At 33.9% G+C, this 26,778-nt stretch overlaps 2 protein-coding genes across 17 annotated transcripts in view; one reads left to right on the top strand and one right to left on the bottom strand.

Annotated features, from left to right (window-relative positions):
• Positions 1–4,184, top strand: part of GPR34 (G protein-coupled receptor 34) — a 73,791-nt gene extending 69,607 nt beyond the window's left edge. For all 4 annotated transcript variants that reach the window (XM_031959404.1, XM_031959405.1, XM_031959406.1 and 1 more), the window contains one exon: positions 1,455–4,184. In XM_031959404.1, coding sequence (XP_031815264.1) covers positions 1,550–2,677 — 1,128 coding nt within the window. In that variant the 5' untranslated portion in view covers positions 1,455–1,549 and the 3' untranslated portion in view covers positions 2,678–4,184. The remainder of the gene's footprint in view (positions 1–1,454) is intronic.
• Positions 1–26,778, bottom strand: part of CASK (calcium/calmodulin dependent serine protein kinase) — a 392,591-nt gene that overhangs the window by 162,597 nt on the left and 203,216 nt on the right. The window lies entirely within an intron of this gene.

The following is a 26,778-nucleotide window of genomic DNA, read 5'->3' as shown; positions in this document are numbered from 1 at the left end:
GCCTCCCTGCCTCAGGTCTCTCCTTTTTCTCATTCACCTTCCACTTAACCACCAAACTGATTTTCCTAAAGTGTAGAGTTGACTGTATCACTTTACCTACTCAATAAACTTGAGTGGTTTCTTATCACTTGTAAAATCAAATATAAATTCCTGTCATTCACAAGAAATCTTTTTATTCATTATTACTCTATATACATCAAACACATGATCCTACTTCCTCATACACAAACTGTATCTTCAATTTTCACACTGACTCTAAGCCAGTACTTCCTTTACTCCCTACCAGTTAATAATGCTTTCCCAATTTAAAGTCACCTTGCATTAATTTTGTATGTACCTTCTGTATACCTATCTATGTACATGGTGCTTCCTCCATTAGAATGGGAGCTTTACAAGAACAAAGACTACCCCCCCCTTTTCTTTGATTCTCAGAGATTAACATAGTGTCTAACACATTCTAAGTGCTTGTTGATTGATCTAGTAATAAGATTTTATTCACTAACCCAGACACAACTCGGCTATTTTTGTTCAGTTGCTTTTCAGTCATGTTTGATTCTTCATGACATCATTTGGGGTTTTCTTGGCAAAGATTATGGAGTGTTTGGCCATTTCCTTCTCTAGTTCATTTTACAGATGAGGAAACTGAGGCAAACAGTAAAGTGACTTGTGTATGGTCACACAGGTAGTTGAACTCAGAAAGACAGTCTTCCTGGTCCAGGCCCAGCATTCTATGCACGGCACCATCCAGAGGTATTCAGAATTCTTGAATTACATGCATACTCTCCTATGTATGATACAAGGTTTAGATTATAGGTACTATATTTGATGATGGTGAGATGTTCATAATTTGTGAAGACACGCCAGGTGCACAACAAGTACTTCATTCAACTGTCAATTATTTAATACTAACTACATGACTTTAACATTTAGTACCATATTTTGCTAGTGATGGAAGGATATAGAAACATACTTAAGACAAAGTCCTGAACCTCATGGAATTTACCAATGAGCAAAAGCAAATTATGGTGCTAATAAGAATGGAAAAAAGCTAAGTCAAGGCAGCTTAGGGTAAAGTCTACCCTACTATAGCTTAAGGTAAAATCAATATTTTGATTACACTCCTTAAGGTTTCACTACTGGAATAATTAGAACCTAAATGACTGAAACTTAGTAATTCTGTTGCAACTTCTTGGCTCTACCTTCATCTTTTGCTGCAATTAGGCAATTAAAACAAAATACCAAACATGCACTACATCAGTAGGATGTGAATGTATTTACCTGGCAATATTTACTGATGAAGCAAATGTTAAATAAATGGGCATAATGAGGAAAGAGGTATCAAAGGTAAACTTTATAATAAAGACTGAAAATGAAATTTTAAAAAATGTACTTTGGCCTAAAACAGGCCTGCTTTTAAATCACCAAATGATTTTATTGTTTGCATTTTGTTGTAGGCATAATCTGAAAGCATGAAAACTTCATTCAAGAAAAATACCAGATCACTTTTGCTTCCCATATCCACATAGAGGAGAAGAAAGTCACACTTTCAATGACTGAAATTTCCACTCACGCCCTGCCTTGCTCTTCCTATGACAACATGGATAATCAAAGTAGCCAAAGCCAAAATGACTCATCAAGGACATCAAATGCTGTCCCCTGCACTATGGATGAACAATTACTGTCTGTTGTTCTAACAGTTTTCTACTCCTTTATTTTTATTGTGGGACTTGTTGGAAACATCATAGCTCTTTATGTATTTTTGGGAATACATCGTAAAAGAAATTCTATTCAGATTTACCTGCTTAATGTAGCCATTGCAGATCTCCTACTCATCTTTTGCCTCCCCTTCCGAATACTGTATCATGTTAACAAAAACATCTGGATATTGGGTGTAATTCTCTGCAAGACAGTGGGAACGCTATTCTACATGAATATGTATATCAGCATTATTCTTTTGGGTTTGATCAGTTTGGATCGTTATATAAAAATTAATCGATCTATTCATCAACATAAAGTATTAACAACTAAACAAAGCATTTACATTTGCTGTACAGTGTGGGCAGTAGCAATAACTGGATTTTTAACTATGATCATTTCAACACTTAAGAAAGAAGGCCATAATTCTACAATGTGTTTCCATTACAGAGACAAGCATAATGCAAAGGGGGAAGCAATATTTAATTATATCATAGTGATCGTGTTTTGGTTAATTTTTCTTCTGCTAATCCTTTCTTATATTAAAATTGCCAGTTACCTTTTAAAGATTTCTAAAAGGAGGGCCAATTTCCCTAATTCTGGAAAATATCATACCACAGCACGTAATTCCTTCATTGTGCTTATTATTTTCACTATATGTTTTGTTCCTTATCACGCTTTTAGATTCATTTATATAACATCACAGCTAAAAACACCTGATTGTTACTGGAAGGAGATTTTCCACAATATCAATGAGATCATGCTTGTTCTCTCATCTTTTAATAGCTGCTTAGATCCAGTTATGTACTTTCTGATGTCCAGCAACATCCGCAAAATTATATACCAACTTCTTTCAAGAAGATTAAAAGGAGAATCAAGCAGAAGTGAAAGTACTTCAGAATTTAGAGCAGGCCAAGGCCATTCTCTGCATGATATTTCTGTTAGTGTCAAATATGATCAACATTTAAGAGTACTGAGATGAACATGTTACAAAGAATTATCAATTACTGTCTTTTACCAAAACTATTTACTAACTAATGCTAAGGCCTACAAGTATTATTATTAAAGAACTACAAAATTCAGTAATGATATTTCTAGCATTAACTAAAAACAAATGAACCAACCTCTAAAAGTTAGTATTTTCTGAATTTTTCTTTTTGTAAAATATAGCAAGCTATGGTTTATTTCCTTGATTTATCAAATATGTTGAAGACAAAAAGATCATAGTCACTTCTATATGATTTTAATTGTATGATATTTCAGTCTAAGATCTTAAAAGTGTTAATCTATTGTTAAATTTGTAAAAGTGGGTTGCAAAAGTATTTATAGGAATTCATGACCTTAATAATATAAGAAGCTGAAGAAAATTTTAATTTCCCAAACTTGTAAATTAGTGTCAATATATGTTTCAGACTGTTTAAATAGGTACAACAAATAAGGGAGATAAGTGTCTTTGATTACTTTAGGTTGACAGAGTTGTGTTTAGTTGGTACTCAAAAATTTGTCACATATTTGTCAAATTCATACATTATTCATGCCTTTTTTAAAAAAAAAGTAAAAGGTGAGATTTTTCTAGTTTCTATAAACAAAATCTAAAGTGATGGAATATGACATGATATTTAGCAAACTAAATCTTTTTAAAAGCATATATTCATGAGATACTATTTGTTCCTCAACTACACGGCTAAATAAAACCATGTAAGGAAGAAATAAATTTCAAAGCTCTTTATCCACGTTATCTAACAATACATGCAAATACTTCACAAAAGCAAGCCCTGTGATACAACTGAAAGAAGCAGAAACTGAAATAATATTTTAAAAACAAATGGATCTGAACACAACATAATCAGGTTTCTAAATCAAATAAACTTGTCTATGATTCTCTGGGAGATTATAGGAATGAATGGTATCACTACTATAACTATACCTGAATGATAAGGAAAGAAAAGAAACCCAATATGCAAAATGATAAAGAAGAAGCTGGGTAAACTATTGTCCATAAATATAATAGACTATTGTGCCATAAGATACAAGAAGTTTAAAGAAAATAAAATATAAAATTGATATGAAGTGATAAGGAATGAATCACAGAATCTCATTGATATATACTGACTATGACTAAATAAAAAGAATTGAGGCAGAATTCAAAAAGATACAAAGAAGAAAAAGAATGTCTGAAGGGGACATGGGAGCAAACAGGACATTTCTATTATTATTCTGTTAAAATTTAACATACACTTAAAAATAAATTGCAAATAATTTGAAGCTTATGCTATTAGGTGCTTTTTGTTTACTTGAATGTTTTATTGATGATTATTAAGTTAACATTTTTCTCAAAAGAAGTTTCAAAAATTAGTCAATAATCATAAAATTTAAAAATTGTAAGGGACATCAGAAGTCACATGAAAGAAAAAGGAGTATTATTAATATTAGCCCCATATTGCTCTTCCTTTTTCTCCGCTCCCTTTTGGAAGGATGATTACTTCACACATTTTCAGAAAAACCTGAGAATAGTAAAGTCCTGGCGTTGGCCCTTTTTTATTTCTTTTTCAATTTTCATTGACTTCCACTGAAAATGAAAGAATAGTCCTTCCTTTCCCATCTAGAACTAGTACCAGTAGGCTCCTATACAGCAAGAATCATTTCATGTACAGTTTTATATCCAACAGAATTTAACACAGTAAATGCTTCATAAATATTGCTGAAGCTGATGCCTACATTCCCTAAGTGTAAGGCCTACTTTAAGAGTGACAGTCACTAAAGCCTGAATATTATCTAATCTTGCCCTTGTTACTAACAGATGCTGGGAATAGTAATCATACTGGGACTTCATTTCTTCACCTGTAAAGTAAAGGGGCAGGGATTTTAAGATTTCTAAGGACATTTATAGTTCTGAAATGCCATAATTTATGAGTTTTTTTTTTTCCAGCTAAATATCTATTATGTGATCAAATGGTGAGATCCTCAAGGCAGATAATTTGCTTGCTTTAGATATTTATCTGTTTGGAAAAGACAGAATATTACTAGCAATATAAATAAAACTCTGTCAAAACAAATCTAAAACCTTGTTCTATGCAGTACTGAAATTTTGTCTCATTACTTCAATGGCACATTAGCTAAAGCTACAAAAATCTTTTTATTACCCATAATGGTTTTTCCTATGTTTTTCCTATGAGGGTATTCTATACATATTTAATTTAGATACTAACACTAAAATTCATCAAGTACATATATATATATATATACACACACATATATATATACTCTATGCAATAAAGAATACTAAGCAGAATCTCAAAAAATATAATTTAAATTTCAGGCAACAATTCTAAAATAAATTAGCTGTAATTTATTACATAGACTCAGGGTAGGAAAAGAAATACAATTAGATAGCTTTTTACTGCAATCTAGCTTGGCTATTTCACTAAAAGAAACCTGTTCTTTTACTTGACAAGTATTTGAGAGTATCCTGAGTGCTGGGAGGAAAGGAGAGGAGAGGATATAAAGATAAAAAGAATGGGACATAGTCACTGCCCCAACAAGCTCACAATGAGTAGAACTAAGATGTGCATACAAATTACTATAATAAAAGGCATTACATGGAAGTACAACATGAGTCAGAAAATGTAAAGTTAATTCAAAAAAATTAAAGATTATTTTCAATGTAGTTAGTTGGAGAACCAGGGCATTCTAGATGGAATTATTTGAACTAAAACTTGAAGAGTAAGTAGAAAAAATTCACAGGCAGAGGTGGGTATTGGAAGGAGTGTAAAAAGAGAAAGAGGAGAGAACTCTGCTAGGAAAGTGTAGAGTTTTCAGCTAAACTGAAATACATAATACATACAAATAGCAAGTAATCTAATCTAATTGCAACAAAAGATATATAAAGAGGAATAAAAGCAGGCTGTGATCAAATTATGGAGGATCTTGACCATCTAGTGAAGAACTTTAAACTTCATTTGATAAGTAATGAGTAGTTGCTAGAAATTTTTTAATCATATTTTTAGGAAGTTGTGATGATTCCGTGATTCTCTAACATGAAGTTTTAGATTTTCACCTATGTTTTCAAACTCATCTTGTTATTTTCATGACTTATACTGTAGATAATGCATAACACTATAAATAATTAGAAATTATTGATGAATTTAAATCTAATTAGAAATAATTGAGTTTAAGTATATAAGTTTATAAATTCTTTTGCAAGAGTTATTTTATGAGTTTAAGGCATTAATGTTTAAATGGAAAAATAAACATACTCAGCCCTGGAAATAATATACTGCATATTTAAAATAATATACTTATAAAAATCCAAACTGAATAAAAAATTACTAATCAATAAGCATTAATTAAGAATTTTATTGGAATCCTTATAGAGAATAAATTAACAAAAGACAAATATATTTTGCATTTTGTTCAAGAATCTTGCTTATTAAGTTATTAAAAATTATACTATAAGGCAGTCTCATTTCTAATGAATGCCTATGGATAAAAAAAAGTTCTCATTTTCCCTAAAAAGTAAGGTTGTAATGCTTTTAATTTTTGGAAAATACTGGCCAGTTTCAAGGGTATACATTTCAAGTGCTGTTATAGCTATATTACTTCTCTGTGTATGGGGAGTAGAAAACTAACTCCATGTAGTCACAGAAAAGGGAAGTTAAGTTCAAGGGAATCTGGGTTTCAGTTGAGGAAATAAAAACACATACTCTCAAACAATTAGCAATCAATTACTAAGCTTCTACTATGCTCCAGACACTGGATCAAACCTTTGAGAGATATAAAGAGAAGGAATAAAACAATCCCTATTTAAAGGGACCAACAAGTCATAGATTTATAGATAATAAATACAAAGTAGTTGTAGGAAAAATCACCAATAGCTAGGGGGAATCCCAAAAGGCCTCAAGCAAAAAATGATGCTTGAGCTAAACAGAAGCAGTAGTAAGAAGGAAATTCATTTTGAAATAGGGAAGATGCATAAGCTCAGAGACTGGACATGGAGAGTTAGTTCTGTGGCCATTTTGCCTGTCCATAAACATTTGGGTACAGAGAGGTAATCACTCAACTTCAGCAACTTTAGGACTTCGACCCATGGCAACAGAGAAGAAAACTGTGGGTTCCAGGGAAAAACCATACCTAACAATTGAGAATCCATATGCAGAAAGGATTAGCTCCTAAGAGCTCTGTTCAGTGACCCACCTAACAGAGATCTGTAATCAGAAGGAAGTTGCATGATGAAAACCAAGAGAAAAAGGACATCAAAGTCTTGTGGTGCTGGAAGAATTTGCTGCCTTGGTTATATGTATTCTGGACATGTGCACTATCATTGTATTTTAAGTTTATGCCCACTATATCCAGAGGTACTGTGTGTAGTTGTCCCAGGTTTCAGAATGGGATGTTTTACAGATTCTGTTCCTACTAAGTCAGCCTAGTAAATCACTCTGCTATGAGCTGAGACTAACTACTAGCTTATTATAAGGGGGAAGTTCACTAGCAGAGGATCATGAAGTATAGGTTTAGGAATGCCAACAAACAGGGTACCTCTCTGAATTTGTACCTATCAGGGTAGTGTCTTCCCTCTGGAAAAGTAACTTAAAGGAAATACAATATTTCCAACTGTCTGGCTTATTTAAACAGGAAACAGTATTTCCTTTTTTTCTCTTCCTCATTTGGTCCATAAACATTTAAGATAGAAATTCAGAACTAGATATATGAATAAGTGAACAAAAAAGCTGTTTTATTAAAAAAAAATACTAAACACTAGGGATATAAATAAAAAAATAGACAGTTCCTGCTCTTAAGGAATTTATATTCTAATGGGGAAGATAATGAATAAAGGAAGTAGTCTGAGAAATCACTTGAGATGATGCAGATGAAAAAATAGGACAATAAACTGAAATGCCATTTTCTAGTTCTGGCTTTAGGTACTAAGACAGTACTTCTAGGTTTGAATAGGCTTAAAATCTGCTATACTTTAGGATAGGTCCCCACAGCAATCTTCTTCCTCCCTATCTTTTACCCAAATATTTTCCTCACTGTGTTTTACTCCTGTACCCAATTTCCTGCATCCCCTAAATGTGCATAGATATGGAATATAAGCAATGTTACATACAAAATTAGTATTCTGGTCTTATCACTTGCCTCAAAAATCTTTAAACTTCAAACATTTTATCTTGACATTCAAAACCCTCTACAATCTTGTTTTACTTTTCTAGTTTTTAAACCGTCTTCTAAGTAATTATGCTGTACCTTTTTTGTTTCCTCAATGTGCCCTGTATTTTCCCAACTCCACACCTTTGTTCATATCCCCTTTGCATGGAATGTCCCTTTCATTTTTCTTCACTTGCTGAATTTTTATTTATCCTTTAAAGTTCAACTGAAGTCCATCTCCTCTATGGACCATGACTCTCTTAGTTCTTAATGTTCTCCCCCTGAATTTCCCTCTATACCCTACATATAATTTTGCTTTGTGCCTTTGTAATTTTCATATGTGTGTGTGTGTGTGTATATATATATATATATATATATATATATTTTTTTTTTTTGCTGAGGCAATTGGGATTAAGTGACTTGCCCAGGGTCACACAGCTAGGAAGTGTTAAGTGTCTGAAGCCATATTTGAACTTAGGTCCTTCTGATTTCAGGGCTGGTGCTCTATCCACTGCAGCACCTAGCTGCCCCAATTTTCTCACATATTATGTAGTTATGTGTTATATTATAAAATGATAACTAATATTTAAATAGTACTTTAAAGTTTGCAAAGTACTTTATAAATATTTCATTCTATCCTCATATAAACCATTGGAGGCATGTGCTATTATTACCACTATTTTAGAGAAGAAACTGAATCAGATAAAGGTTAAGTAATTTGTCCAAGACCACACATAATACTAACATAGTAACAATAATAGGGCTAAATTTGAATTCAGTAATTCCTGACTGCAGGATACAGAGATACAGGATATATAGTTCTATATGCAATATACCATCTAGCTCTGTGCTTTATCTAATTCACATATCTAACTCAGCACAGTATACTTTGTAGATGTAATGTGCTTAATAAATATGTGTTGAATAGGTTTCAATTTTAACTTTTATAATATATTTAAGCAGTCTGATAACTGTAAGACCTTGATGCAATTGCCTTTAGTGTAGCTGTTATAGTCCTTACATTTTCTCTATATAGACATTCTGCCTCTGTTAGTCTCTTTCTGTCTCTCTCATAGAGACATGCACATATGCACTCACAGAACTACTATATTGTTCTTGTGTCTCTTTTCCTTCGATTTACATCAATCCTCTTTTTTTAATCTTTCCTTTTATTTTTTTGGTATGCAACAACTTTGCTTACTCTTTTTTGATCAATCATTAGCTTTTCCTTTTTTTTCTGTTATATTCGCAATTCATCTTTTTTTCTTTTCCCCCTATATAACGAATTGCTTTAAATCCATGTATAAATGTATTTTGTACTCAAAAGACAAATATTGCTACATGAAAAAACAAAACAAAATAACAAAAACTTTCAATAGGTTGCAAAGGTGTTATGATTCTTACAAGGTACTAAGACAATAGAATTGATCTGATCCTACAAGGAGATGTTATGGGCCAGAACTTGAAACAAGGCACTAAGTGGAATTGAGGAGATAATGGTTAAATCTAATTTAGCATTGATTTAATCCTACAACAAATAATGGTTTCCTAGTGATATAATGATTGATGTATACCCAGTGTACAGCATATAAGCAAGAAGCTCTCAGGACCAGACACACAGAAGCCCACTAGAAGCTCTCAGAGGACGAGACAGATTCGCTCCAACTTCTACCTTTCTGCTGGCTGGAGACATTTGGAAGAGGAGAGGCTGAAGCTGGAAGAGGCAAAAGACTAGCGGCAAGAGCTCTTGGATCCAAGGAGAGAGATAGGCCTCTAAAAAAGCTAACCAGGCTATTTTGGAAGAGACGATAAAAGATTTGAACTTTTAACAGCTGGCTGCATTTGGGGTGATTACTCAGACCTGAAAGGAAGGCTGCCCCCTGAGAAACCTGCTCCCAGAGAACGATTATATTTTAGAGAAGAGAACATTACACAAAGGGAACTGAATAAGTTTGCATGTACACTCATATTCAGTTCCTCTTTGTGGCCAGCTAGATTTGAAAAATACTAGAACATAAGATGATCTTTGACTAAGGCAAAATTAGTGAGTTCCAAGTTACATAATAAGCAAGAACTTTTATATAGAGTTGTAGGGTCTGAAACTTGATATCTGTGATCTTGAAAATAAAGAAAATTTGAGTCATGAGCAAATTAACTGTTGTCATGACAGAGACTTTTAAGTTTTATGCTATTAAAAGCACAGAATTAAAAGATGGAATAAACACCACTCTTTCTTTTTTTTTTTAAAATTCTTTATGTCAATGAATTTTATATGTAGCAGAAAACAGAAATTCATGCAGATATCTTGAAAAGTTTGATCAAGGTAAGATAAAGAGACAAAGTAATATTTTCTTAATAATAACTGATATTCTTATGGTTTATCCAATGTGTATAAAATACTTTATCATCTCATTTAATCCTCAAAACAAATCTGAAAGGTAAATGCTCTAGGTCTTATCTTCATTTTATAATGAACTTATTGAACAGAGACTAGTTAACTTCTCTAAAATCACAAAGTTTGGTAAATATCAGAGAGGAGATTTGAATCCAAGTCTTATCTAACAAAATTTCAAGGAATTACATGAAAATTGGGGCCTATTGCATCTAATAAACCTTTGGAGACACTTTCACAGTCTGAATTATCTTTTCTTCAGTACATCCCAGAAACAGCTTAATTTATTTTCTTTCCCATTAGAACTTATATCACTTCTGATTAGGACTTTGATCTTGGTCAACTGCAAAACAGAAAATTTCTTATTCTGATATTCCACAAGATATATGATCCTTTATGGGAAAAGAAAGTTAAATTGTTATATTACCGATAACAAAAGGTGACAACAAATGGAGTAAAAGAAAAAAAAAAGTCTCCTTTCTCTCTCTCTCTCTTTTTAGACAAAGCCACCTATATGCCTGTTAGTGGCAGGCATACATACAAAGTGGATTAAGATTTAACTACCTCCATAAAAATTAGACTCAGGTTATCCAAGGGTTGTGTCAGGGAACCCACAGCAGAGCTGGGTCTAGTGTATTTCTGGTCAGACAGGAATAACTACAAGGATAGTTCCCACTCAGTACTGGAATTACTTAAAAATGTCTTTAAGAAATAGTCTTATCAATATGGTATTTTCCAACTTAAATAATTAAACCCCTCATGTAACTATAAGATAGAAATAAAAATAAAATTCCTTTTTTTTACACCAACCATAAATGATGAGTGTAGAAAGTGTGGATTTTATTTTTACTCTGGATAGACATAAAGCATATTCACACATGCTAGTTGAGATATTAAGGCTATGAAGAAAATCGATCAACTATAGATCAATAATATCATTATATAGTTTTTTGAACCAATTAAAACCAAAGAATGAACCAATTAAAACCAAAGGATAAGTAACATTAATCATGGCAAAATTCACAAGAATAAGTAACTTTTTAGGTACATGGATGTAAAGTTGTTCTATTAAGTGAAAAATCTAACAAGTATTCATAAGTCCTTCCTTCCTTCCTTCCTTCCTTCCTTCCTTCCTTCCTTCCTTCCTTCCCCTTCCTCCCTTCTCCTTCCCTCCTCCTCCTCCCTCCCTCCCTTCCCTCCTTCCTTCCTCCCTCCCCTCCTCCCTCCCTCCCTTCCCTCCTTCCTTCCCTCCCTCCTCCCTCCTCCCTCCTCCCTCCCTCCCTTCCTCCCTCCCTCCCTTCCTCCCTCCCTCCCTTCCTTCCTTCCTTCCTTCCCTTCTTTCCCTTCCTCCCTCCTCCCTTCCTTCCTTCCTTCCCTCCCTCTCCCTCCCTTCTTTCCTTCCTCCCTCCCTTCCTTCTTCCCTCCCTTCCTTCCTCCCTTCTTCCCTTCCTCCTTCCTTCCTTCCTTCTTTCCTCTCTTCCTCTCTTGTTCAAGAGTTTGGTTCATAATGGATACCTTTGGCTACAAGTTTTATGTAACGCATTCTTAGAACTGTTGTACAAAGGATGAACGAAGAGAAACTTCATCAAGATTGCCAAGACAAAAGTATCGGCATTATTTTTTAAAAAGGAGAGAATAGTTATGGGTCTAGGATGGAAGATTTTTGCTCCTCTGGTCTCTATTGGTAAGTAGAAAGTTATCTGGGGCACTTAGTCGTCACAGTGGTTACAGTGCTGTGTAGGTACTCAGGAAGACTGAGTTCAAAACTGACTTTAGAACTAGCTATGGCAAATCACTTAACACTGTTTGTCTCAGTTTTCTCATCCGTAAAATGAACTGGCAAACTACTCCAGTATGATTGTCAAGAAAACCCCAAATGGAGTCATGAAATGTTGCACACTACTGAAAAGAAATAACCAAATGAACAAGAGCATTAAGAATCTGTCTGTGTTCTTCATAATTCATATGATCTCCAAATAACTCTAAAGAAAAAATTAAAGGGAAGGAAATGGAATCTATAGCTATCTAAATATTTAAAAATCAAACCAAAAACACAGGATCATAGAATCCCAGATTTGGAACTCAAGGAAGTTGTATGACTTGCCCAGGGTCACCAAACTCCCACATTTCTGGGGATTTAGATCAATACCTTAGAATTAATTGGCCCACCCAATTCTTTTAAGTTCCTCTTTCCTTTTCCAAAATGCCTTTCTGTTCATTTCTAATATAGGTGATCTAAAATGAACAGTAAAGGGCAATTGAGAAGGAAGAAAAGAACATTTTAAAATCACTGAAAATCTAAGTGATGTAAGTGATCTTACAGATGAGAGGTAACAGTTTAAAACCAGAGAAATGAAATTCTACATAAACAGGACCATGACTTCTTAAAAAAAAAATAAACTAGATGTGGCCTTAGGAAAAATTCCAAGGGAAATAAATTGTCTAAAGTAAAATTGGATATTCATATGCATTTGCAGGCAATATTAATTAATTTAGTCAAACTTTCATATTAAAATGAGTGACACTCTTAATTGTATTGTAAAAGATCTGTTATATATGAAAAGAAGTAAATTGCAAATTTGGTACATCAGGAACAAACATGTAGGATGAATTAAGATTTTTATAAGAATATGCAGTTACCATAATTATGACAAAATAAAATAATCTAGTAGTTTAGCTACATCACTTTGAATTTTTAAGAACTTAATATATGAAAAACTATTGGTAGGAATGTTAAAGTTAAATACAAATCAAGACCAACATTGAACAAAGCAACTCAAAAGACTGGATCAGTATTAAATTAGCACTTCATTAGTCATATTTATTTTTCTTAGTTGATTTTTTTCTATTTAATTTAAAAGTTTCTCAAGATTTTCTATTTCTCTTGAGCTGAGAAATACAATGTATATTTTTCTTTTCAGTATTTGGTCAGAATTTGCTCCCATGAAAATGAGATAAATTTCTACAGAACTTTTCTTTCTATTGTTGTAAAGCTCAGACTTAAAAAAGGTTTCTCTAGTGAGTCTCGTTGCAGTTTTAACAGGGCTTGGTAATATACTGCCCTCTTCTGGCCAATGGTATAAAGTGACAACTAAACAGATTCTTAATCTTTTTTTGTGTGTCATGTACTTTGACAGTCTGGTTAAGCCTGAGGACTCTTTCATCTATATGTTTTTAAATAACTGAAGAAATTTAAGTTAGAGATTTGTGAAAACTAAATGTGATTTTCACTTTCTCTCTCCACCATTTAATTCATGGATCTCTTCCCCAACCCCTCCTCCCCAGATTAAGAACCCTTGTACAAAAGCATTCTTCAAATATCATCCTAGGGAATTAAATTGTAATTTAATTATTTTGCCTTTTAATTTGTTGTTACTTTGGAGGAATATGAATTTCCAGTATATCCTCAAAGTAAAAAATTTTAAAATTAAGTTTTTTATTTGATTAGGATAAAGGAAAGAGCTTAAACATTGCTATGGGACTAAAAATTGGTCACATATCCTGTCCTCTGATTTGTACTAAACATTTTACAATTTCAGGGGATAGCTGACAACTAGATGATTTTTGGCAAGATGTTCTTTAAAATGACAACTTCTAGTCTGTTTAAATAGAATTTAAAGTGAATTAGGGAACGAGGGGTACAAAGTGGGCATTTTAGGAATTTCTTACATTTTTGAAGTTATTGTTTTTAAAAATAATAGCTTTTGGACAAATCTGCTGAAACCATTCCATTTTACAGTCTAGGGAGTAATTTTTGTTCCCCATTTTTAATCCCATTGATTAAAATATTTGCAAAAACCTGACAAAAATGTACCCTCAAGAAAAACTTCAGAGAGAAACAATAACATTTTCAACATATTCCAAAATATACTCTAGGTGCAAGAGAACACCTGCTAAATGATGTCAGTTTCTACAATGTCTTATATGAAATTAATATTTTTAAATTTAGAAGAACTGATTTTAAAACCTGTATTTAGACTCACCAACCTGATAAAATGGACCAAATTAATTTCTGTATCACCTGAAGACTTGAAAATGGGTAAATATCCTCAGGGAAAGAAAAAAGAAAAAGGTAATTGGACAAAAATTCTACCTGGTCTATCTGTCCTATATCCCTGCCCATATGTACTGTCCTCATTAAAATAGGATATCCTTGAGAACAGGGGCTATCTTTTCTAAGTTTATCCCCAACACTCATATGATGCTTGATTACATAGCAAATACTTTTCTGTTTGCATTTCACTTTCTTTGTGATTATCATTTCCATTGAAAATTCCCTAACACACCAAGGTGATTCACTGTGACAATGTTATTACATGTACTTAAAATATTATTAGACAATTAATAAATAAGCTATAACATTAATAATGCATTTATGATATTATAAACATATTTAATATGTATTTTGTATATATTCACATATACATGGGTGAACATATAAAATTAATGCATGTGATAAGTCTGGGATATATTACATAACCAAAACTAGTCTTGTGATGACTTCCCACGTTACTAAGTAACTATTTCTGAAATTAGGGGGAGGTTAATACTGGTCACTAGGCATAGTGGAGGATCTTATAAAGATACCTTAAGATAACCTCAGTTTATTAAAACTGATATTACTTTCTTTAGAAGAAAATTTATTTCTGCCTATTTATTCATTTGTTTATTGTGGCACACAAAAAAGCCAAGTCTTGACATCATATGCTCTTAAGATTGGGAGCAGAAAGAATGACTTTTAATCTTAAAAGAACTTGCCCTAGAAAAGCTTAAACATTGCTAAAGACAAGGGCTATATATACTTCACCAAAATTGAAATTGCTCCATCTCTTGTTTGTGAACCTAAAATTCCCATTTTTGACATTAATCTATTATCCCTTTAAGTGTCACATTCCTTCAATTCTCCTAAATCTGCTATTTGCTTTCACGTGGTTTCCAGATATTTCATTTTTCCAATCTACAAACCCTGATCTAGATCCATTATTTTCCTTATTTAGGCTATAACAAGCCATTCCAACAATATTCTTAAATCCCCAAGCACCATATCCAATCATGGTTTCAGAACTATTAATGATAATTTCCATTACCAATCTCTTAATTCAATCACTTATCAATTATTAAGTATTTAATATACATCAAGCTAGGCAGTTGAGGATTTTACAGTATAAAAGTGGGAGATAATATATGCAAACATAGGTATTTACAAAATGGACTAAAAAGTGCTTTGAGCATGGGGATGAGGAGTCATAGTAGAGATGGGAGATCAGAAAAAGCTTCATATAAAGGGTGACAAGACCTGAGTCTTGAAAGAAACCAAGGATCCCAAGGAGCAGAGGGGAGGAAAGAGAGTTAGGAAAGGAAGTGACATGTATGGGAACAGTAATTAACAAATTTCCCTCTTATTACTGCCACTACCTAGACTATTCTATAGTGTTATTTAACAACAACAATAGTATTTATATAGTGTCTACTATTTATGTTCTGGGCATGGTGCTAAATAATGTACAATTGCCTCATTTGATTCTCACAACAATCCTGGGTGAGTAGTGCTATTATTATTCTCATTTTATATATGATAAAATTGAGGCAGCGGACAACTAGGAATTATCCAAAGTCTGGTGCTCTATCTACTATGCCATCAGCTGCTCCAAATACATACTACTAGATAATAGATGCACTAAGTGTTAAACTGAATGGACAAGTAATATAGACATCTACTTTAGCAATACCATTTTGGTATCTGTCTGGAAGATAAATAAGAATAGGGAGAAATTTGAGAAAGGAAACTATTCTAGGAATCCAGGTAAGAAGTGGTAATTTGCAGAATTAAGAACGGTGATGATGAAATATGTATGAAACTAGTGTTAGAAATAGTAGCAGAGTAGAAATAAGAAGACATGCATGAAACTGTGAAGTTTTGAAAAAGCAGTAAATTTGGTAACTGGTTATGTGCAGTAAATGAATGTAAGCAGCTGAGGTTAGCACAATGCCTGGCACTTAGGCATTTTTAAACAAATGCTGGAACACTGACACTGAGGTTGCAAATCTGGGTCTATATTTTGTAAAATGGTTATTATGTGCTAAAGCTATATTAAGTGACAGAAATACAAAGACATAGTCCCTAACATCCAGAAACTTACATTCTAATGGAGGAGACAACATGCAAATAATTGCATAACGGAGGTAACAGTATCAATGTAAAGTAATTTCAGGGGGAAGAAGCTATTATTGCAAATGCAGATAAGTGTCAAATGCAATGAAAAAGAAAGTGTTAAAAGTTTTTGGTGAAATAAGTGTGAATTACAGTGGTTAACTAAGGTCTTCATAAATAAGGTGGGAGTTGAGCTGAACCCTGAAGGAAGGATTCAGATAAGCTTAGAGAAGAGTCATATACTAAGAAAAGTGACCCAAAGAAATTCTTAGACAAAGGAATGTGGGATATGCAGAGATGGTCTAACTATCAGAAAGCTCTAGCTAAAATAAAGAGTATTATTAATGGGGAAGAGTATAAGATAAAGTAGATTATATAGAATAGGGTCAAAATGAGAATATCTTATATTTTATAATGCCTTTTAATATTCTATATCCAGTCACATTTCTTATGACTTGATCCACTTTCTTTTTTAATACCTCTGTACTTAGTACAAAATAATTCATTCTAGTAATTTTCCAATATATAATAGAATGACACTATTATTCTCTCCTTTTCAAGGAATTCCATTCTAGGCAACCCTGTCTTTCAAATTTTCTAAAAGTGGAAAAATTATATGGATCCTCCAGAGTTTCAGAAAACTTGAGAATAAAAATCTGAGAGAACTAGGTACATCTCAATAACAAATACATTCTGAATATCTCAACAACACTAAGATCACTGAGATCAAAAACTTTTATTTCTCTCATCCTGCAGCTACTAGAAGGAACTCTGGGAGTTTCAATACTGCAGCTGTAACTGGGATAAAGACAAGAAGTCTCTATTTTATAATACAGGATGAATTTTCACAAAGGAGCCATTCTATAAATGATGACTGTGTTCTAGAATAACAAAAGGAAGCTACATTACTGGTAATTAAGTTGCTGTGGCTCAGACTGGGAATCTCCTTTTTCAAACTTCTTATATGTTTTGCCCTCACATACCAAAGAAAAGTGCGCGGTGCACACACATACACACACACGACCAGAACATTTCAATTATTTCACAAGGACTGATTCCTTTTCTTTCTCTATCTCCTACTTTGCAAAGAGGAATGAGTTAAGAGGATATGATGAAAAAATACAAAATTGAAAATTAGAACAAACATAAATGGGATAATACCCTGTAGAGGGCTGAAACTATTGGGTTGATGCACTGAGATCGGGACCGCTGAGCGCTTGAGGCTAACTACTGATTGGACAACACTCTATGGCCCATATGCTTAGAAAATGGTCCTTTCCACTATCCTGTGCAGGCTCAATAATTGGTGTATAGGGGATTGTAGGAGGAACTAGGGGGTGGAGTAAGATGAACCAGAGACACACTCTCTACGGTAGACAAGGGAGAAGGCGGTCGTGGAGAATCTGCTTCCATCCTGTTCAATCCTATGTCTGGGGACCGAGAATAAAGATTGAGGACTTTTGCTTATCTTGACTCTGGCTGATTCTGGGGTGTCCTGGGTGCTAGCGTGGTTGTTACATTTGGTGCCCAACATGGGAACCGAGGACCCTAACTTCACTGAAGAAGTCTCTGGTGACCAGGAAATAGGGTGAATATTTAAATAGACAAACAGGGAACTTTGTTAAGGGCTAAACTAGTAACCTTTTCTAGCTGAAATGGGGCAGATATTGGGAAAAGATCCAACTCTAGACTCACCCTCACCCCCAACCCCACCCCAAAGGAGATCTGTAGGAAGCATACTCAGACTGATAAAGAGACAGGGCTTATTTATGACTTGGGAGCAGATTGATGGATTCCTGGATACATTAGAATGTATGTCCCCTTGGTTCTTTTAGGAAGAAGGGATAAATAAGCCTAAATAATTGGAAACTTGTAGATCAATTATGTGACTATAACAATGATAATGGTTCCAAGTCACTTACCAAAGAAACACTATATATATATATATATATATATATATATATACACACACACACAACATAATATAATTGGCCTTAAAAAAATCCTGATAGTTATAGAAAAAAGGAAAATTCTAAAAATGGCCAGATGAGGAAGTGTGAGGAAAATGAGGAGGACAAAAGAGGGATTAACAGCGATATCACCAGAGGGCAAGAGGACTTAAGTGAGGGCTAAGGACACAGTGATTCTCACTCTCACAAAGCAGCTTCAAACCCCCCCTAATCCAGAACTGGTTCTTGACATGCCCCCATCAACTTCACCTTCCTGGATGGAGGGGGAAGGAGTAGTAGGAGGTGTTGGTGTTTTTGTTCTTTAAAATAATAATATAAGATGGTTCTCTCTGGGAGAAAGCAGGTTTCTCAGGGAGGTTTTCAGGAGGCAGTCTTGGTTTTAGTTGAAAGTAAATAATCACCCAAAATCACAACCAGCTGATAAAAGTTCAGATCTTTTATTGTCTCCAATATATAGCCCGGTTAGTTTTCTTAGAGGCCTATCTTTCTGCTTGGTTCTAAGAGCTCTTGCAGCTTTGTCCTTTGCTCCTACCTCTGCTTTCTTCAGCCTCCAGCCAGCACCAAGGTGAAAGTTGTAATGAATCTCTCTTGCCTCAAAGATAGGGCTTGTGGGCTTCCTCCCAGAGTGCTCCTCTCTGACCCCAGTCAATGTTCCGGAGAAAGTCTCTCCAGCTCTAAGAGCTTCCTCTCTATATATGATCTCCTAAAGGTTAACTCCTCCTTCTGGAGAGAATGGGATTCTGGGTTATCTCCCAGAGTGCTCTCTGGCCCTAAGAACTTCAAGGGAGGTGTGAACACAAGCATTATTGTCTATCAGTTGTACTTAGTACCTTGTTTCATGTTCTGGCTCAAAACATCTCCTTCCAAGATCAAATCATTGAACCATGCCAAATTAGATAATTATTGTCTCTATCAACTCTAATGGCTTAACAATTTGTAAAGATTCCAACAAGGAGGGGCTGTGAAACCACCAGCACCTCCCCCGCAAAAATCACCCCCTCCATGACTAGATTGCAAAAGGCAGTAGTTAAATCCAGGGAAGAAGGCCAGAATTTAAGTTATTTGCAACTGGAAATGTATCCAGTGATTCAAGAGTTTGATTCTTAAGTAGAAGATTATGTTCCTTTTGATACAGAAATCCTCAAAGACCTGAAAAAGGCTTGCACTCTTTATGGGGTACATCAGCTTATGTTAAGATGTTACTACTCAGTACAGATTAATTACCCCTTAGCAGCATATGGGCAAATTGCTACTGCTGTTATCAAAGCATGGACTTCGCTTCCCAATAAAAACGACAAGGGTGAAGCCTTCACAAAAATAAAAAGGGCTGAATGAACCTTTTGCTGATTTTGTGGGACGTTTGCAGATTGCTGTCAGTAAAAATGGGTTGTGGCGTCCAGGGTGATGACAGGTAGGAATGGGACCTTTGCAAAGAATGCATTAGGCCACATCTGTGGGCCACTTGGGGGTGCTGATGGCACACCCACAATCCTGGATGGCCCCAGTCCCCACAGAGTTCTCTAGGCTGACCAGGAAGTTGTTGCCCCACTGGCAGGGGCCCACAGAGTAAGACCAGGAAAGCTGAAGAGAGAGCATCAGGAGCGGAGTCCTCTTGGTGAGGAGGGAAGGAGATTATAGGCAAGTTTACCATTCCTTCTCCAGAGATTTCTCAGGATACTTGCAAAAGAGAAACTTCAGGTCCTCCATGGGCTCACAAGAGTACTCTGGGGTATCTGAAGGAGAGCCAATAGAAGCAGCATTTTTAATTCTAGAGGTATGAGTCAGCTGGGGAACCTTCCTGTTTAACACGCCTTGGAGTTATGGTGTTTGACGCATGGACATCAAAAATTGTTAGACTTCAAAACCCTCAGGAATCATTGGATTCTCTGAGATATGATAAGACTGTTGTAGAAATTGAAAACCCTCAGGAATCATTGGACTTTCTGAGAAATGATAAAACTGTTGTAGGACTTAAAAATCTGCTGGGATCATTGGATTCCCTAACACATAAAAAGACTGTTGCAGGACTTCAAAAACTTGTGGGGATCATTGGATTCCCTGACACATGAAGCAATGGACAATAGATTTGGACTATCTCTTGGCTGCTGAAGAAGGCGTATGTGTGACTGTTGTTTACATACCCTCCTTCTAGGACTCTGGAAATCTCTTATAATACCATATTGGTTTATATTGTTTGTTATATCATTACTTGCATATACAATTCATGTTTGTTGCACCACATTGAGCCTGTGTCGGTTGTGGGGAGAATCATCATTAATAGCCTGTGCATTATTGCTATGTGCTTGTGTAATACCTCCCATGCTGATGGGTTTGTGTATACCTGTTTCTAATAAAAGCCTTCAGCCCAGAAACCTCTTAGCAATCCCCACTTCCCTTTGGTGTTTTTCATCTCCCTTCCTCAAATGTCAGGGAGGGCATGACCCCCTGTGTTCTAAAACAAAAGAAAGCGGGAGATGTAGAGGGCTGAAACTATTGGGTTGATGCACTGAGGTTGGGACTGCTGAGCGCTTGAAAATAACTACTGATTGGACAATACTCTATGGGCATATGCTTGAAAAATGGTCCTTTCCACTATCCATAAGGGCTCAATGATTGGTGTATAGAGGATTGTAGGAGGGACTAGGGGGCAGAGTAAAGTTAGCCAGGGACACACTCTCGCCGATAGATGAGGGAGAAGGTGGTTGCGGAGATTCTGCTTCCATCCTGTTCAATACTGAGTCTAAGATCAAGAATAAAGACAGACTTTTGCTTATCCTGAATCTGGCTGATACTGGGGTGTCCTAGGCACTAGGCGTGGTCATTACAATACCCTTCATGAATCATAAAAAGAATTAATGAGCAGAATTTCAAAATCATTTTTAATAAGAATTCTCTATGAAACATTAAGAATTTATTCTAGTTCAGTCAAAAATTTTTAAAGGAAGTGAACAGTCATCATGTAAAGCTTAAAATAAATATGTTTAAAACAGATAAATAGGGAAACTATACTATGTTTCAAGATATCCTAGATCATGAAACAATTAAGGTAAGGAATAGAGAATGGAACTATGATTTCATTATTAAAATGAACCCGCAGGATGAACAAACTACCACTTCATCAGTGCAGGCTATCATTTTCTCTCCGCCTTAAAATCTTAGATAAAAGTATTGTGCTTGATTATGTAATAGCAAAAATAAGTAAAATCAACATTTGTAAAAATATAAAATACATAAATCATCAGAGCAAGAAATGGAGAATCCAAATACTTAATTTCAGAAAAAGAAATTGAGTAAGCCATAAATGATTTCCCAAAGGCTTTTAAAAATTCCAGGATGACATGAATATGCAGATCAATACTATCAAATGCTCAAACAACTCCAATTTTACATATTTTTTAAAATAGGAAAAAAACTGCATTCTAAAAATTCTATGAGAAAAAAGTATGGTTTTGCTATCAAAACCAAAGAAAGGTAAATCAGGAGGAAAAAAATAGATATATCTCTGATGACTATATTTTTAAGATATAGTATTAACCAGTCTAAGATTTTAAGAAAGATTATGTACTAAGAACAAGTTAGACTTATACCAAGACACATCCTAATATACTATTGGTAGACATGGAAATTGGTCCAATTGTTCAAGAAAGTTATTTGCAACTATACTCCCAAATATTTCTAATAAGTTATATAATCAAAGGAGGGGAAAGAGAGGATACAAATGTACAAACATATTCCAAACAATACTTTTTGTTATAACAAAGAACTGGGAACATAGTTGGTATCCATTAATAGGGGAAATGGCTGAGTAAGATTCTTATAAAAGGGAAGACTCTTATAAATGAAGTTAAGTGAGCAGAAACAGAAAAACTATTTATACAATGATCATAACAGTGCTAAAGGCTCAAGACCTCTGAGCAATATAATGACCTACTACAGGGTGATAAAGTCTTGTAAAAGAGAGAAGAGAAGTGCAGAATGAGAGGCATTTTTAGACATGAGTAATACAACACATATTTGTTGGACTATATTTTTTGTATGATAAGAGAGATCCTTTATTTCTGAGGTGGTAAAATATGGGAAAGCTACTAATACCAAAAAAAAAAAAAAATAATAACACAACAAATCTACATCAGTTAAACATTTAAAAGTACACAGAAAAGGATAGAATGAACTTCATAAACGGACCCAAACAAGAGCATGTGCATGCATATACATGTATAACTATATATGGACATGTATGTATGTGTGTGTATATATATATGTATAAAATAATAAATAAAACATGTAATGCAAGCATCCATGTATCTTTAAATTTGAATTCTAACCACACTTATGTGCAATGCATTTTTTTGGGGGGGGCTTTTGTATAAGGAAATATTTATGTTTGTTGATTTTCCAATTGATAATAAAAAAATTTTAAATGGATGTTCATATTGATATACATTTAACTATCAGGATGCAGCTTTTGTTCTTACTTTTTTGGATCAATTTGAACATCTCAGTTTACCAGAGAAATCTGCAAACATTTCCTTCCCATTAACTGGTAATCTTTTCCTTTTAATTACACAATTTGTGGAAATAAAGGTTTTCAACTTCATGTATTCAAGTCTGTCCATTTCACTTTTTAAAAAATTATCTCTACAGCTTAATTAGTTAAGGACTTTTTTCTATCCTTAAATTTAAAAAAGGCATCTTATTTATATCTATACATGACACATAATTTGGAACTTATTATATGGCATATGAAATGCTGTTCTAAAACTACTTTTCAGTTATAGAATTTTTTGTTGTTGTTGAATAGGAAGTCTTTATTCCAGTAAAAAGCATTCTTTTGTTTACTGAATTGTAAGGATTAGAGGAGGAGTCACATGCAGTGCAACAGGAAGTAAACAGGCTTTGCCTGAGATCCCTGGAAGTGGGTTTGCTGTGTACTAGTAGGGACCGCCTCATGGGTGGGAACTCTAGTAGCATTGAGATCTGCATCCTTAGTAATGAACTGAACCAGCTACGCCCAGAGAAAGAACTCTGGGTGATGACTAAAAACCATTACATTGAATTCCCAATCCCTATATTTATGCCCACCTGCATTTTTTATTTCCTTTACAAGCTAATTGTACAATATTTCAGAGTCTGATTCTTTTTGTACAGCAAAATAACAGTTTGGTCATGTATTATTGTGTATCTAATTTATATTTTAATATATTTAACATTTACTGGTCATCCTGCCATCTGGGGGGGGGGGGGGTAAGAGGTGAAAAATTGGAACAAGAGGTTTGGCAATTGTTAATGTTGTAAAGTTACTCATACATATAACCTGTAAATAAAAGGCTATTAAATTAAAAAAAAAAAAAAAAAAAAAGAGATCTGCATCCTTAATGGAAGGTGTCTCCTCCTCTGATTGGCTGTGCATGTGACTTCATAGACCCTATTTAAGCAGTAGAGAGGAAGAAGTCAGTCTCTTTGACCTGGTGTTCAGTAGGAGTCAGCAGGTCAGCTAGGCAGGATGTAAACACCTAAATAAAAGATACTGAGCTTGCACATGGCTGTTCTCTAGCACTCTACCATGTATCTAAACCATCGTTCCTATGAAATGATGACGACCTCAGACAGAGGTAAGCTTTGTAAAATTGGTTTAAGCACTGCAAAAGACAGTGTCGGGAGATTTCTCTGAGGGCCTGGGAATTAGGAGAGACTGGCAATAGTGAATGTAGAGTGGGCATTAACAAAGGCATTCACAAAAGTAGCGAATGCCTTGGATTAACATTCACACTGAACATTGTATTTTGCTGTACTACTATGATGGATTGCTTCTGGATTTTGTTTACCCAATCTTTTCCAAAGATCAATTCTTCTTATTTTTAACCAATACCAAATAGTTTTAAATATCATTGTTTTGTGATAGAATGGTATAGTACAGTGTGGTGTGGTATAGCTTGTTATGGTAGACTTTGATATAGAATAGGTATATCTGGTATTAAAATTTTCCCATATTCTGACTTTTTCATTATTTCCCTTAAGATTTTTGACTTTTTGCTCTACTAGAAAAAGTTTTAATTTTTTTCTGGTTAAGAAACAATACTTTTTTTTAAAGTTCTACATATACAGCCATTTTAAATATATTTCCATTAGTCATACTGTGAAAAAAAATCAGAACGAAAGAGAAAAATAATGTGAAAGGAAAAGCAACAACAACAACAACAAAAGAAAATAGTTTTGTTTTGATCTGTATTCAGTCTCCATAATTCTCTTTCTGGATACAGATGGCATTTTCCATCCCAAGTCTATTGGAATTGTCGGATCACTGTACTGCTTAGAAGAGCTAAATCTATCATAATTGATCATCACATTATCTTGTTGTTACTGTGTAACAGTTCTCATTCTGTTCAATTCACTCACTATCAACTCATATAAGTCTTTCCAGGCCTTTCTGAAATCAGCTAGCTCAAACCAGATGAATTTTGTTAATATTTTATCTAGCTCTATAAAGTTATCATTTGGCGGATGACTAGTATGACAATTTGTTTTTTACTTAAATTAGATACCATTACATCATTTTCAATATATTAGCACAGCACAAATGTCAACAAAACATTTCTATACTGAATATTTTTGAGTTTTAATTTATATTACTCATTTTATGTGTATGTGTATGTGTTAATAGTTGGACTTGCAAATATTTTGTAGTTTCTCTGAATCAATAATTTTTTGCTATCTCTGTTGTGTTTTGTTGTGAATACAACAAGAAGATGATGCTTTTTGTGGGTTTATTCCTGATACTTAATGGAAATTACTGTTTTAATAGTTTTTAGTGGAACCTCTTAATTTATATAGCCCTATCATATGCAAACTATGCATATGATACTTCTCTATGCTTATTCCCTATGCTTTATTATTTATTGCCAAGACAACAGCAATTCTAGGACTTTATTAAATATTTCTGGCAATGAAATAAATAAAATGCCTCATTTTATCCTTTATCTTGTTAAAACAGCCTCCAGCTTTTCTTTATTACACACCATAGATAATGCTGATAGAGAAAGTCTATTTCTATTTTTTTCTCTTTGGTGTTCCTCAATGGCTATATGTTATATACCTGCTCACATCCACTACTCATCTTTCAGTAGCTATCTTTATGATATTCTTTCATTCTTTAATTTATTTTTGCTGCTATACAACAACATTAGTACAATATCACTAATTTTACAAGATACTCTATTGCTTTTTCCATAAACACCATTTTACTTGCATTTTTTACTTAAACATAATAAATAATATCTTGTTCATATATGTTAATTGCATAAAATAACCTCATTTGAGATTCATTTTATTTATCTTTATCACCCAATCTAACTACTTGTTGAAGTCATCTAATAAATCTTAGGTCATCTCTATTTCTTTCCCAGAGAGAAAACTCATCTAATTCACACTCTTGTATTTAAATATCCTTGTAAACTGGCCCTCAACGAGCCTGACCTTCCTTGACTTTCATCTCCACATTCTGGCCACACACAAAAATTCTATCATCATTACTCACTAATGTTTATTTTCATAAGGAATAATCTTGATAGGCTTTAGTGTGCAGGCTCCCATACGCCATATGCTGAGCTCATAAGAAAGAATGAACAAGAGGTGCACAGGACGGGAAGCCATGGATGAGTTGGCAGTTGCTCTATTGTACAGAATTTCCAAATTTATGATTTAAAAGATCCACTGAGTATATGATTGCATATTAAGTCATATTTTTACCAACTCACATTTTTCTATCACATTTGCAACATGATTTCTCAGTCCTGAAGAAAATATTGTTTCTTCCCATACCCAACACCTTAATCAGGAAATTGAATGCCACTAAATTTACAAAACATTTAAGCCGAGATTGCTGAAATAACATAATTAGCATTAGGAATTTTTTTTAAAAATCTATTTCTTAAAAGGCACTAATGTTTGATTTAACTGCAAACAGTATGTAACAACTATTGAAATAATGATTTAAAATGTAAGCGTATATTCTTGTTCCATGTGTCTTTTCTTCTTCCCCCCAATAAAAATATAAACTCTTTGTGGACAGTATCTTAGATTTTAAAAAAATTCCTTTAGAGTAAAGGCATCAAACATACTGCCCTCTCAAGTACAGTCACATCCAGATTATAATGTAATTGAGAAATGTTTAGCAAAATTTTAAAAATACAACAAAATAGAAAACATTACATTTTAAAACTGTCAATATGTAGCTTGCAGGGATTCTTTCTTATATTATAGTTTAATGACTCACATTTCTATTTGAGTTTGACATTACTTTTTTCAGAAAAGTGAAAGCAAATTGAAATGATATATATTAAATGATTAATTTTACTGGAATTTCTTTCCTCACAATTATTTCTCTATTTAGCAAAACATCTCTATTAGGTGTATCATTTAATATTCAT

This window comes from Sarcophilus harrisii, chromosome 3 (assembly GCF_902635505.1).
Source record: "Sarcophilus harrisii chromosome 3, mSarHar1.11, whole genome shotgun sequence".
In the NCBI taxonomy this organism is placed as follows: domain Eukaryota; kingdom Metazoa; phylum Chordata; class Mammalia; order Dasyuromorphia; family Dasyuridae; genus Sarcophilus; species Sarcophilus harrisii.
This window is presented reverse-complemented; position numbering and strand designations above follow the sequence as displayed.